Here is a 14947-nt window from a genome sequence, read left to right as displayed (position 1 = left end):
CCACCATGCCCAGCTAATTTTTTGTAGTTTTAGTAGACACGGGGTTTCACCATGTTGACCAGGATGGTCTTGATCTCTCGACCTCGTGATCCACCCGCCTCGGCCTCCCAAAGTGCTGGGATTACAGGCTTGAGCCACTGCGCCCGGCCAATACAGTCTCTTTTATTTACCAGTGTTTTTTTTTTATTTCCCCCATGGGTCTTCTCAGTTTCATGATTTTGCTCTCAAAACTTTTCAAATATTGATTTCTGTCAAATCTGTTCATTCATTACATTCTTTTAGTATTTAATTCCTTGATCTTTTTAACATTTATTAATATCTACTGAATTTGTAACAATTTGGAAAGTCCAATAACTCCTGTTTTCTTTTTCTTTCTCTTGATTTACGAGTGTTTTTAAAGTTTTACATTTCTTGAAGATCACACCTATAGCCTTAATTTCATGGTTTTGCATACTTTCATTTTTAATACTTATTAATATCATGAATGTAATTGAAATACTTCTTTGATTTTACTGGTGATAATATACCTACTACTGTACTGAGGCAGAAAAAAAAATCTTTAGAACTCAGATAAATGTACAATTTATATTTACTATTTACATATATGTGCTTTTGTTATTAAATTCCACTATCGTGTTTGTGGAATTAGCAATTTCCCTTTGAATTTAGATGTTCTACTTATGTATTACACTTTTGTGAATATCATATTTGGTGTTTAATTTTTGCTAGGATTATGGGCTGGACTCCAGATCCAAGATATACATGTAGCAGATCCACCAAAAACATACCTTAAGCCCCTAGCACTATTTTAATACCCAGAGCCTGGCTGAGCTTCTGCCATCTGTCCTTCTAGGCTCCTTGAGGTCTAGACATCTCATTTGACATAACTCAGCTGTGGCCCTTGGTGGATCTCAACCTTAGTACTACTCCCTGCTGGCAGGGGTGACCCAGGCCCACATAAGCTATTTCTGGGCTTCTTGGAGGACTTAGAGAATCCTGAGATTGCCCATGAGGATGGGTCATGCTTTGCACACCTTCCAGTCTAACATCCATGTTTCCTGATGCCTGTGGATATTTAGAAGCTCACAGGGGCCATGGATGTTCTTATACCTCCGTTTTCTACAGTGTGACTCCTATACTCCTGAGCCAAAGTAGACAATTTTGAGGAGGCTTACGTGAAGATTTATGGTGGCCCCCATGGTTCTGTGAGACTGGTAAAAGGAACAGACCCCTTAGACTTATCTCCCAGGAGAATATGTAAGCTAGTGGAGGAAAGGACAATAACAAAGTATGAATTTAGTATACCAGGCTATCAGAGCAAAGCTCTAAGGAAAAACAGAGGGATCTTATTGCAAGTGGCCCAGCTCTATTAGACTAGAAGATGTTATGCAACCTTGAAAAATCAAGGAGATGTGACCTTACTGAAGGAACAAAATTAATCTACAATAATTGACCATAAAGAAATGGAAGTATCTGGCCGGGTGTGATGGCTCATACTTGTAATCCCAGCATTTTGGGAGGCCAAGTTGGGTGGACCACTTGAGGCCAGAAGTTCAAGACCAGCCTGGCCAACATGGTGAAACCCCATCTCTACAAAAATACAAAAATTAGCCAGGCTTGGTGGTGGGCACCTATAATCCCAGCTACTCAGGAGGCTGAGGCAGGAGAATTGCTTGAACCCAGGAGGTGGAGGTTGCAGTGAGCGGATATTGCACCATTGCAATACAGATTCTAGGGCTGAAGAATACAGTAACTAAACTCAATCAATACAGGGTCTCAAGAGCAGACTTTATCAAGCAAAAGAAAGAACCAGTGAACTCAAAGACAGATCATTTGAAATTATGCAATCGGAAGAGTCAAAAAATAAAAATAATGTTTTAAAAAGTGAAGAGCCTCTGTCTGACTTTGCTAAAAATTTGAGGTTCCTAAGAACTTCTGTTTGTGTGTGTGTGTGTGTGTGTGTCTTTCTTTTCCTTTTTTTTTCCGGAGACTTGCTCTTGCAGAGTCACGCTCTGTCGCCCAGTCTGGAGTGCAGTGGTGCGATCTTGGCTCACTGCAACCTCCACCTCCCTGGTTCAAGCAATTCTTGTGCCACAGCTTCCCGATTAGCTGGGATTATAGGCGCCTGCCACCAGGCCCAGCTAATTTCTGTAGTTTTAGTACAGACAGGGGTTCACTATGTTGGCCAGGCTGGTTTTGAACTCCTCACCACAGGTGATCCTTCTGCCTCAGCCTCCCAAAGTGTTGGGATGACAGGCTTGAACCACCACACCCAGCAAGAACTCCTTCTTATGTTAGATTTGCTAGAGTTTAGCAGCTCACAGAACCCAGGGGAAAAGTTTACTTAGTATTGCTGGTTTATTGCAGAGGACATTTTAAAGATTACAATGAACAGCCAGCTGAAGAGTTATATACAGCAAGATTTGGAAGGGTCCTAGGTTTAGAAATTCTGTCTCCGTGGAGTTGAGATGTGCCATTCTTTCCGCATGTGAATGTGTTCTTCACCTACCAGGAACCTCTTTGAATCCCATCATTCAGGGATTTTTATGAAGTGTTCATCTAGTATGTATAATTGTTATCAACTCAATCTCCAGCCGCTGTCCCTTTCACAGAGGATAGGGGGTGGGACTGTATGTTCCAGGCTTCTAGTCATGTCTTGGTCTTTCAGGTGATTGCCCCCCATGTTAGAGCCCAATAATTGTCTCATTAGAACAAAAGACACTCCTATAACCCATGAAATTCCAAGGCATTACAATCTCTGTGTTGGGAACCAAAGTCAAAGACCAACTAGAACAAAGACTTCTCCTAGCAACTCTATTTCTTAGGAAATTGCAAGGATTTTGAGGGGGCTCTATGCCAGAAACTGGGGATGAAAACCAAACTATGTATTTCTTATGAATAACAATGTCACATATATGTTCATGTGTTCATGTTGTTAGTGTCCTTTCATTCAACTTGAAGAACTGCCTTTAGCATTTCTTGTAAGGTATGTCACTTTGTAAAGTGTGTCTTTTAAGGTATCCACCATCATAAATGAGATTTAAAGCTGCTTGGTAGATAAATTCAGCATGAATTCATCTAAAGGTCAGACTTGAGGGAGTGGTATTTCTAGAAGCCTCACATGGAAGGGAGAATCGTTCAGAACAAGTGTATCCAGAGGACCAGTGGAAGGGAGAAGGAATGGAGGGAAGCTCCTGAGGGCTGAGATGCATGTGGAGAAAGCCTGCAAGCACACAAACCAAGAATAAGTAAATCAGAGAAATTCCAGTATTTATCTGTAGGTGGCAACCACAATCTACATGATTCAGGGATTCTTAGGATTTGGAATCAGAGGGAATTGAACATTTCAGAATTCCATGGGCTAGGTAGCATATGAAACTCAATGATTTTCATATATCTAGCTCTAAAATCAAGGTGTTTTTATCTTTCTTAGCAAGAATAGTAATTCTCTTCCTTCTGACCCTGGAAGAGGAGAGACACCAACCCAACCCACCCCCCACCCACTGCATGTCCTTGTTGGTTGGACTGGGGCTCCTGGCTTTGGGACAGATGTTGTAAGCAAAACTGGAGTGTCATGGTTTCTTCTTGCTCAGATTTGTCTTCTTAGTGCTTGGATGGTGTGAGTGAAAACCCAGAGGAATACAGTTGGTGGCTGAACTAGTATGATGCCATCACAGGTGAGTGGGAAATTCCTCTTTCTACTGAAATATGTACCCCTGTTACCAGCCTATGGACAGATTCATCTTATTAACATGAATGTTCTAAGTGTACTCAAGGAGCTCCAATTAAGAGTCCCCAGGGCTTTGGAATGGTTACATTGGCTCAAAGAGTCATCAAGAAATAATCTCCTTTCAACAATACAGTAAGGCATCTGGCCTCTACTAAGGCTATATATTCTTAAAAGAGACGTGAGAAGTTTTTGTTTCTCTCATCCAGTTTCAGGGAAATCATTCATTACCAGCCTCTCATGGCCTCATTGGGGAAATAAATTCACTCATACCCATGTTATTGGCAGGAGTGGGCTTGAGAATATAGTAAGGGTAGGTGGTGAAAATGAGAGCAGAATGTGTTAGCTCATACAAGGCAGATGTTTTCCAAGTGAGCTCAATTAATCTAGTATTTCAGGTGCTAGGGGAGGCCTGTTTAACTTAAAGTGAAAGCAGATAGGGTTAGGCCAGAGAAGACAATGAGGAATTACGTATTTATTTTTCCTATCTAAAAATCTTAATGTTTTGATAGAATATATGTGTGCCTTTGAAAAACTTAAAAAAGAAAACTAAAATTCTTATTACCCTTGTCCCCAAATTAACCTCAAATCAAATTTGATAACTGGAAGCAATGTATCAAATTTGATAAGTGGAAGCAGCTAGAGTGTTATTTCTTTAATTTTGTTTGTGCATTAAGTGATGGAATATAGGAAATAGTACATTTAAAACCCTGAGGAAATTTTTAAACTGGAGAGACCAGAACATCAAATGATATTTTTTACTCATAAATATAGAGACAACATGAAGAAACAAAAGAAAATGGTACTTAGTGCATTAGTCTGAGATTGGATAATTTATGAAGAAAAGAGATTTACTTGACTGACGCTTCTGTAGGCTTAACAGGAAGCATGACTGGGAGGCCTCAAGAAACGTACAATCATGGTAAAAGGGGAAGCAAGCACCATCTTCATAAGGCAGTAGGAAAGAGAGACCAAATTGGGAAATGACACAAACTTTTAAACCTTCAGATCTACTGAGAACTCACTATCATGAGAACAGCAAGGGGAAAGTTCACCACCTTGATTAAGTCACCTCCCACCAGGCCCTCCGCTAACATGTGGGGATTACAATGCAAGATAAGATTTGGGTGGGAACACAGAGCCAAACCATATCACCTGGTGTTTGGAGGTCCCAGAGGAAACTGAGACAGGAAGTCCTCAGACCGTGGAAAGTGTCAGGATGAGACCATCTTTCAGTACTCAAATTTTAGAGCCCCTCGCTTGTGCTGCTGAGCCATTCATCCTTACACATGTTTTGAGACTGGTTCAAAACAAAAAAGAAGCTGCATCTGCTGATATCAAGTTCTGTATGAAAGTTGTTCAGTCAACTGAGTGTTCTCAGTCATTTCATGAATAATATATTTGTACCTTGTATCTAAAAATGTTTGATACATAGGAACCACCTTACATATGACCTTATTGGATCTTTTGCAACTCCTAACAGGTCTTTATTCTTGAGGACACTGAGTTCTCATAGGGGAATATCTTCATGATTAAAATGTGACAAAGCAGGCCAGGTATGGTGGCTCACACCTCTAATCCCAGCACTTTGGGAGGCTGAGGTGGGCGGATCATGAGGTCAGGAGTTCGAGACCAGCCTGGCCAACATGACAAAAACCCTAAAACCCCATCTCTACTAAAAATACAAAAATAAGCTGAGTGTGGTGGTAGGTGCCTATAATCCCAGCTACTCAGGAGGCTGAGGCAGGAGAATAGCTTGAACCTGGGAGGCAGAGGCTGCAGTGAGCCAAGATCATGCTACTGAACTCCAGCCCAGGTGACAAGAGCAAGACTCCATCTCAAAAAACAAAAATGACAAATTATGAGTACTGCTTCCTTTGTGATGAGTCTATAGATTTTCATGAAGGTGGTGGAGAGGAGAATTTTAGTTCTAAATTTCTAAATGCAGATTTTATAATTAGTAACTGGAAGTTATACTTAGAAGTCTATTGGGAAATCTTCAGGTTATATGCCACACTTCATGTGATTTTTCTCTATGTGAAGTTTTCTGTCTGTGTATATCTGAAAGCCAGACTCCTAATTCACATTTAAAGCAATGGGACAGGGACAGGAACCCCAAACACTGTTTGAGTTTTCTGTTCATACCACCCACACTTCCTTAATACAGTCACTTTGATCATGCTCCACTGAACATTGGCAAAGATAGCACTGTTTGAAGTAGAATGTCCATAATGTTTTAGGATTCCATGACCTTTGAGGATATAGTTGTAGACTTCACTCGGGAAGAGTGGGCCCTGTTGGACACTTCCCAGAGAAAGCTGTTTCGAGATGTGATGTTGGAGAACATCAGTCATCTGGTCTCTATTGGTAAGTCTCCTTATGTTTATTGTGTATGTATATATGTATTCATTCACTCACCCATTTTTTACTGATTGATTTGTTCATTCTACATGTGTCCAGAACAGCTTTCTCATCTATCACTTCACCCTCTGCCTTGATCCTTTTATAACTCTCACAACTACCTGACAGCCATTTGTTTCCTTTTCACTTACATTGATTCACTTATATTGTCATCTCTCTAGAATGTCATCTTTCGACCACAATTTCACATCCTTCTTACTCTTCACTCTCCCAAACTCAGAAAATGGGAATACCCTGCTTTTGAATGCATAATTAAAATAATTACTCTATCATAGGGACTGTTCTGCACAGAACCTAGATTGTTCTGCTGCAGCTAGTGTTTACTGAATTTTTTTTGAGATGGAGTCTCACTCTGTCGCCAGGCTGGGGTGCAATGGCACAATCTTGGATCACTGCAACCTCCGCCTCCCGGGTTGAAGCAATTCTCCTGTCTCAGCCTCCCAAGTAACTGGGGCTACATGTACATGCTACCATGCCCAGCTAAGTTTTTTGTTTTTAGTAGAGATGGGGTTTTACCATGTTGGCCAGTTGGTCTCAATCTCTTGACCTTGTGATCTGCCCACCTCAGTCCCCCAGAGTGCTGGGATTACAGGCATGAGCCACCAGGCCCAATCAGATTATTTTTTAATATAATATCAAACACTGTGAAAACCTGTGATTTCTCACTGATTGAAAATACTCCAGATTCTGCAATACATCTTTCAAGTTAGGCATGGACATCAGCAATTATAGGTCTTTTATGTCTGGGAACAAGTTCAAGAGTTTTCCCTTTGCTCATGAAGGACTGTCAATGTTGTCTTCAAGGTACTCTTCCCAGGCTGATCTCCAATGGCTATCTTACCCTTTCCAGTAGCCTGCCCTGTACTTGATAACCATGTACAGTTGTCAGCATAGAACTCAAAATCCATGTGTCTTTTTCCCAAAAACAGGCAATCAATTCTGCAAATCAGTTGTGTTTTCCCATTTGGAGCAAGTAGAGAAACTTTCAACACAAGGAATACGCTTACCGCAAGGTGAGCTATAAGAAACAGTGCTTCAATAGGAAGAGGAGGAATTTGGCCAGTGAGTGAGTAGGTCCCAACAGTTGCCAAAGGGAGATTTCTGGGGTTTTTTTGTGATGGAATCTCACTCTGTCACCCAGGCTGGAGTGCAGTGGTGCAGTCTCAGCTCACTGCAACCTCTCCCTCCCAGGTTCAAGTGATTCTCTTGCCTCAGCCTCCTAAGTAGCTAGGACTACAGGTGTGTACCACCACACCCAGCTAATTTTTTTTCTATTTTTAGTAGAGGGGGTTTCAGCATGTTGGCCAAGCTGGTCTCAAACTCCTGATCTCAAGAAATCCACCCGCCTCAGCCTCCCAAAGTGCTGGGATTACAGGCATGAGCCACCTTGCCCAGCCGGAAGGTTTCTTAAATTTGCAGTGTTTTTGAAATGTAGGCAAAAGCTTAAGGGAAACATTTCTCAGATATTGTCATTATACTTCGTAGGTATCAATTTTTATCCAAGTATCTCTCTGTCATTGTCTTTGGCTTTTGTAAAGGGGATATTTGTGAACTTATTTGAGTTAAACTCTCACATAATGGCATTTTGAAATGGTCTTCTTCTTTCAAAATTTTTCTTCCTTCTTCAACTTGCCTTCTTAATTTTTTATATGCTAAAAATGTCAGTAGTCAATGTTCTATAATACTCTTCTTAAAGTATTGTTAATTTGACATGCTTTCCTTGTCTTTATGTATTTGAGACACTCAAATGGACTTCAGAACTATTTAACATTGTTATTCCCCTAATGCCTATATAGCATCTTTTTTTTTTTTCATTTATTTCAGGTAAAGAAGGTGACATTAAACATCAAGAAATACCATTCATTCAGCATATTGATCAGAAGGACACATCAACCATCAGCACAATGGTAAGCTTTATGCATGCAAACCCTGTTCCTCCAAATAGAAACCTGGAAATTGAACAAGTTTGGAATTTGGTACAGGTACCTGACTGTACTCAAAGCTGTCCCAGCAGAAAGTTTTAGTTAGTTTGGATTTAGTGAAGAAATTAACTTGAAATCAAAACCATAACATGAGGCCTTATAACAGAACAGTTATATAAACATGACTAGGTACTGAAATTTTCAAACATGATAAAGTCTTAACAAGTCAGATAGCTCTTCATTGGGATACTACAACAGAAAAACTCTACATGCAGTTACATAATACAGGAACAATTGTAACTGGAGTCTACTACTGAATGATTATTCTAGAATTAATATGTAGAGAAATGAAGTAATGAATGGATGAGTATGGATAAATACTTTAATAGTCTTTCATTTCCTTCCCCAAACCAGAGATCTCATACTCAAGATGATCCTTTTCTATGTAATGATTTAAGAGAAGATTTCACTCAACATATACCATTGACTCAAAATATGGTTACTTACATGAGTAAGAAACACTTTGTAAGCAAAATGTTTGGGAAAACCTTCAGTAACCAGTTATCCTTTGATCAACACAAGCAAATTTACACTAGGTATAAATCATATGTAAGTCATCTATTTGATTATGCCTTTATGCAAAGCTCTGACCTTAGACCACACAATGTGACTCAAACTAGAGAGATAACTTTGGAATGTCATGTGTGTGGGAAAACCTTCAGCAAAAATTCAAATCTTAGGCGACATGAGATGATTCACACTGGAGAGAAACCACACAGATGTGATCTGTGTGGGAAAGCCTTTACTCATTGCTCTGATCTTCGAAAACATGAGAGAACTCACACTGGAGAGAAACCATATGGATGTCATCTATGTGGGAAAGCATTCAGTAAAAGTTCTAACCTTAGACGACATGAGATAATTCACACTAGAGAGAAAGCACAGATATGCCATCTGTGTGGGAAAGCCTTCACTCATTGCTCTGACCTTAGAAAGCATGAGAAAACTCACTTAGGAGATAAACCATATGGGTGTCATCTATGTGGGAAGGCCTTCAGTAAATGTTCTTACCTTCGACAACATGAGAGAACTCACAATGGAGAGAAACCATATGAATGTCATCTATGTGGAAAGGCCTTCTCTCATTGTTCTCACCTTAGACAACATGAGCGAAGTCACAATGGAGAGAAACCACATGGATGTCATCTATGTGGGAAAGCCTTCACTGAATCATCTGTGCTTAAACGACATGAGAGAACTCACACTGGAGAGAAACCATTTGAGTGTCATATATGCAGGAAAGCCTTCACTGAATCTTCTGACCTTAGGCGACATGAGAGAACTCACTCTGGAGAAAAACCATATCAATGCCATCTCTGTGGAAAAGCCTTCAATCACTCTTCTGTCCTTAGACGACATGAGAAAACTCACACTGGAGAGAAACCATATGAATGCAATATATGTGGTAAAGCCTTCAATAGAAGTTATAACTTTAGACTTCATAAGAGAGTTCACACCGGAGAGAAACCATATGTTTGTCCTCTATGTGGAAAAGCCTTTAGTAAATTTTTTAACCTTAGACAGCATGAGAGAACTCACACTAAAAAGTAATGAATATTTAAGAGTCATCAGTCATAGCATTAACACTAAATACATGAGAGTACTAACATAATACAGGAACATTATGTTTGTAATCAGTGTGGAAAAGACTTTATTTATAAATTTCCACTTTGTTCTACCTAAATTCAAGGTAGAAAGAATCCATATGTATTTCATCTATATGGCACAAACTTCAGACTCTGGGCTGACCATATACAACATGAGAGAATGAAACTATAGATCAAAGGAATATGGAGGAATCTTCATCCACAGCTCTAACTGTTAAACAAAGAGGAGAAATCATGTCAGAAAAATTCTATGCCTGTCATCAATGTGAAAATGCCTTCATTATTAATTTACCCTTTAAACAAATGAGTAAAATCCACAGGAGAAAAACCATATGTCTGTAATTGCTATGCACTCTCATTCAGCTAAGCACCAATTTTGGTGTTTGCCAGAAAATTCATTATCAGGTAACTGATAAAACAGTAAATATATGGAAATAATTTTTATTAGGTGGATGAAGGTTCTTGAACAATTCCAGAAACTCGTAGTGGAGAAGTTATTCCATGAAAACTTGTGAGAAATCCTTTTCTTAATAGAGCAGCACTTGTATGATAGACCAGAATTCACATGCGGTAGAACTCACAATGTCATGAATGGAGGGTAGTTCTCCGTAAATTACTCATTCCTTAATCAAAAACAGCATTTTTCCACTGAGAAAACAATCTTGACATGATAGTGGGAAAATCTTCAGGCAGCTTTTATGGCAAAAAAAGTCATACAGGAAAGAAAACTCTAAAAAGCCATTTAAGAGATGTATAGCTGGGAGACAAGAAATAAAACCATCAAGCATATGCTTGAGGAAAAAAAAGTATAATTTTGGACAAAGACTTTCTACTGAAAATATGTAGGATGAAATGTACAATTCTGAAATAACCTGGGAATACTGAATGTGGAATTATGTAAGAAGTAATAAGACTAAATTAGTACTATCAAAAGTGCAAGCATTAAGTGTTGTTGCTAAATAATAGGTTGATTAAACTCTAGGTTTTTAATTCAGTTTTAAATGCATAGATTAGGGTCAATTAGAAAATAAGACCCTTCATGGTGGGTCACACCTGTAATCTCAGCACTTTGGGAGGCTGAAGTGGGTGGATCCTTGAGGTTAAGAGTTCAACACCAGCATGGCCAACATGGTGAAACCCCATCTCTACTAAAAATACAAAATTAGTTGGGCATGGTGGTGTATGATTGTAGACATAGTTAGGAGGCTGAGGCAGGAGAATCACTTGAACCTGGGAGGTGGAGCTTGCAGTGAGCAAAGATCATGCCACTGCAAGCCACTTCAGCCTGGGCAACAGAGTGAGACTCTGGCTCAAAACAAAAAGACAGTGACATTCAATGGAATGAACACACATAGAACAAAAAATTATGTGTCTTAACTATATTAGTGGTATATACATACATGGTAATGATTAAAACAAACATGGATTATGAGGCCAGGCGTGGTGGCTCACGCCTGTAATCTCAGCACTTTGGGAGGCCAGGTGGGCAGATCACGAGGCCAAGAGATCGAGACCATCCTGGCCAACATGATGAAACCCCATCTCTACTAAAAATACAAAAAAATTAGCTAGGCGTGGTGGCGCGCACCTGTAGTCCCAGCTACTCGGGGAGGCTGAGGCAGGAGAATTGCTTGAATCTGGGAGGCGGATGTTGCAGTGAGCGGAGGTTGCAGTGAGCCAAGGTTGCGCCACTGCACTCCAGCCTGGCACCTGGTGATGGAGTGAGACTGTCTCAAAAAAAACAAAAAACAAAAACAAAAAAAAACATAGATTATGAAAGACTCACTTTATAAGTATAGTCTTATGGTGCATAGATTCTCCTGTTTTGTTTTTAAACGACTTTATCCATGTAACTGACAAAAGCTGTTGTAATTTAATGTATACAACTTAATGTGTTTAGAGATAAGGATAAGCTCATGAAGCCATCATTATCATCTTTGCCACAAACATTCATCCTCTCCAAAAGTTTCCTCCCTCATTTATCATTGTTTTCTTTGTGATAAAACCACTTATATAACAACCTGTAGCAAATTTTTAAGTATATAATACAGTATTGATAACTATAGGCAATATAAAATTTAACATTGTAAAAATAAAACTAATTACAAATAAAATCTACTTAACTAAAAATTGGCAGTGCTGGATAATTGTGGTTAAGTTCGCATGAGTATCTCCCAGAATCATTTGAGTCTCATAACATAGAGATTTTTGTTGCCATGGGCTTTTCTTTAACAACCTTTCTGTTTTGTGTGTAAATGTTTAATATTCTCACTTCTCCTAACAAGGGCTCTTTTATTTATGGAATCTTATCTTGTGTATTCCTCTCTGGCCTTTAAAACTTACACTTTAAATGAATCTGTTCTTTTGTTTTTCTATTTTTGTTTCATCTTTATTCACTCCATCCTACCAGGAAGCACAAGCCCCACTATTTTGCACAAAACAAAAACTTTAGCTTATTTTTCCTCATGCTAGATAGGCTGTCTTATTCTGGGACTTTATCTTCCCATGATGTTAATTTTCAAACCAGTGTGAATGTGAAACATCATTGACTCTCCCCTTTCTCATGAATTCTGCCGCAGAAAACCTTGTCTGACCAGGCTGCCTTTATGCCTTAAAGCAGCTGTTTCATGTCTTTCATCTAAGTTTTATTATTGTTAATGGTGGGTTGGTCCAATAAAAGCCACAGTCATGTGGGAACAAAAATGTTTTACTCAAATATTTTAAGCCAAATAATTGTTCATCTGTTTTTACGTGTGAAACATTTAAATCAGAATTTTCACAATAGTGACTATTTCTATAGAAATAAGTTCTCCAAAATTGACAGCTTCAAATCACATTAAATCCATTGGTATCACCTGCCTCATTTACCACATGCCACCATAAGGCCCTGCTCTTTTGGGTTGTAACAGAGGTCAGTACATTTCTCCCTGTGCCACATGTTTCTCCCTGCCAGTCCTGGGTTTCTCTGTTGATGCCAAGGTATCAGATACCCACAGTGAGAGCACACACATGCACAGCCAGATTTCCTATGATATCAGATTGAGGGGTGGGTCATGCAGAAATTTTTAGGCAAAGCATAGTAAGTTGGGTTGTCAGGTCATTGCCATGGAAAGGGGAGGTAACCCCCAGGTGTTGCAATGGCAACAGTAAATAGATAGGGCACATTGATTGGGATGTCTGGAAAGCTGCTTTTGCTCTGGCTTTGTTTTAGCTAGTCCTCAATAGGGTCCAGTATCTGAGCCCCACCTCTGGAGTCAAGTCCCACCTCCTATCTAATTCTTTCCTCAGAGAGTAGATACTCCTTCTTAATCTTAAGGGTACTGTAGAAGAGCAGAGGTCTATATTCTGTAACTGCTTCCTGCTGAGCCCTGCATAGCACTGGAGGAGTACAAATCCCTGGGTACCTCATCTAAGGGGCCCAGATGCAGGACACTTTTATTCTCTGGGTCAGTAGACAGGATGGGTTGGAATCCTTCTGCCAGCATTGTCTCTATCTGGAAGTGGTATAATCTAGAAGACACAATCTTTCTAAGAGGTTAAACAAGCAAGTGACAAAGAATAGTACCAAGATAGCTTTCAAAAGTAAAAACAGGTGAGACTTGGGAAGGTACTTTTGGTAGTTAACCGGATATACTTGGAGCCAGTACCCTGATTATATCTATGGAACCAGGTAACTTGCTCATAGATCTTTTGAATGCCAATCTCAACTTGTCCAGATTTGTTAATATATATGCAGCAGGTTTTACTAATAACTTCATAGACTCCTCCTTGTTCAGCTAGTAAATAATTCAACACTAGTCTCTTATGGAGAACTACATTTGCCAGTCAATCTAAGGACTTGAATTCTCTTTAATGCCTGATGTGTGTTGGTGGCTAAGGTTTCTAAGGGTTTGAGTCAACTTCCTTAGGGTTGACAACAAAGCTGCCCCAGGGTGCTGCTAATCCTATCACTGCCCTCATTTCTGCCAGAATTAATTCTATTGCTTGCTTACTTCTGGTATTCTTGGATCTATCATGGTTATAGACAGTGACCCCTGGTGGGTCAAGGGTGCCCTATATATATTCACTTCTGTTCCAAGTTCTTGACAGACAAAGGAAGTCTACTCGTAAAAGAACAGGTGACTCTCCAAAGAGTTGGGGGTGGTGACAGTTCTGACTTATTCCCATTCATGGCCACAGACAGAAGCCCTACAGGGTGTGATGTTTATTCTTTGCTACCAGGTTGGGTCTATAGAGATATTTTCCCCGTGTTCCAATGGGGGTGGTCAGATAATCTTTGTTTCCTAGAAGTGGGCAGTACTTCCACCTTCCTGGACTGGACAGTTGTTTCTCCTGTGTATGTTCTGATCCAGAAGGCACCATGTATGTTGTCTTCTCACTTACAAGTGGAATCCCACTTACTGCTGCCTTGGGAACTTGGCAACTAAAGTTCGATCAGAGCATCACAGGGAAGCTTCCACTTTTGTGTCATGAACACAGATGTGAGTGCAAAATACAGAATCATTCATGCAGTGGAGATATGGATATCTATCTTCCAAGGTCCAGGTAATAGTGCTAGAAGAGGGGTTCAGGTGGAATACATTAAGTGGGGGAGAATTGCACTTAACTAGTAGGGTTTGATTATTTCAGGGTTGCTATGGTAAGGAGGCCAGGGCAGGGATGGTCATAAGATTTTCCAGATAAGCCATAAGATAGAACTCCCTATCCCAGGGATGTTGATGACAAATCTAGCAACTGTGAAGATGATTCCTTGATGCTATAATTTTTGAAATCTTTACTGTAGAGTTATATTCTCACCCACACTGGATCATGGTAATTGGGAGAGCAAACAGCATTAACAGTGACAACATGGTGTCCAGCTAGGAATTAGCACAGCCTCTATGCCCAACAATGACAAAACAGGTATTTCCCAGAACTTGGCTAAAGCAACAGAAAAGAAGTTCAATCAAGAAGAAGAGAAAAATTAAGCTCCTGTTTCCACCTACAGCATCATGTTACCACCTTTGGCTGATTGTTGAATCTTTTAAATAAGTACCAAAGGTCTTCCAAAACCTTACATCTGTAGGCCATGATGTCCTCCTTTTGTGCCTGTGACTCATAAGAAACAGGTTTAATTCTGGACAGGTATGCCCAACTAGTTATTCCCTAAGTTTTCACAGTAGTGGGAGTACTCAACACCTGATAGTGGCCCTTACATTTTGGTTGTAACT

The 14947-nt window shown here is 39.8% G+C and overlaps 1 protein-coding gene across 4 annotated transcripts in view; it reads left to right on the top strand.

Annotated features, from left to right (window-relative positions):
- The window catches only part of ZNF596 (zinc finger protein 596), a 15799-nt gene extending 5129 nt beyond the window's left edge, over window positions 1-10670 (top strand). Inside the window, exons 2-6 of one of the 4 annotated variants that reach the window (XM_037728728.1) lie at window positions 3594-3677; window positions 5968-6094; window positions 7078-7161; window positions 7973-8055; window positions 8485-10670. In XM_037728728.1, the coding sequence (XP_037584656.1) occupies window positions 3663-3677; window positions 5968-6094; window positions 7078-7161; window positions 7973-8055; window positions 8485-9681 (1506 nt within the window). In that variant the 5' untranslated portion in view covers window positions 3594-3662 and the 3' untranslated portion in view covers window positions 9682-10670. Of the gene's footprint in view, window positions 1-2165; window positions 3678-5967; window positions 6095-7077; window positions 7162-7972; window positions 8056-8484 lie in introns of those variants that run through there. The other 3 variants (XM_037728729.1, XM_017501158.2, XM_017501152.2) reach the window with 3 other exon arrangements.
- Window positions 10671-14947: the final 4277 nt, after the last annotated feature.

This window comes from Cebus imitator, unplaced genomic scaffold, assembly GCF_001604975.1.
Source record: "Cebus imitator isolate Cc_AM_T3 unplaced genomic scaffold, Cebus_imitator-1.0 Scaffold279, whole genome shotgun sequence".
NCBI classification, from domain to species: Eukaryota; Metazoa; Chordata; class Mammalia; order Primates; family Cebidae; genus Cebus; species Cebus imitator.
The sequence above is the reverse complement of the archived record's forward strand: the minus strand, read 5'-3'. Positions and strand labels throughout refer to the sequence as shown.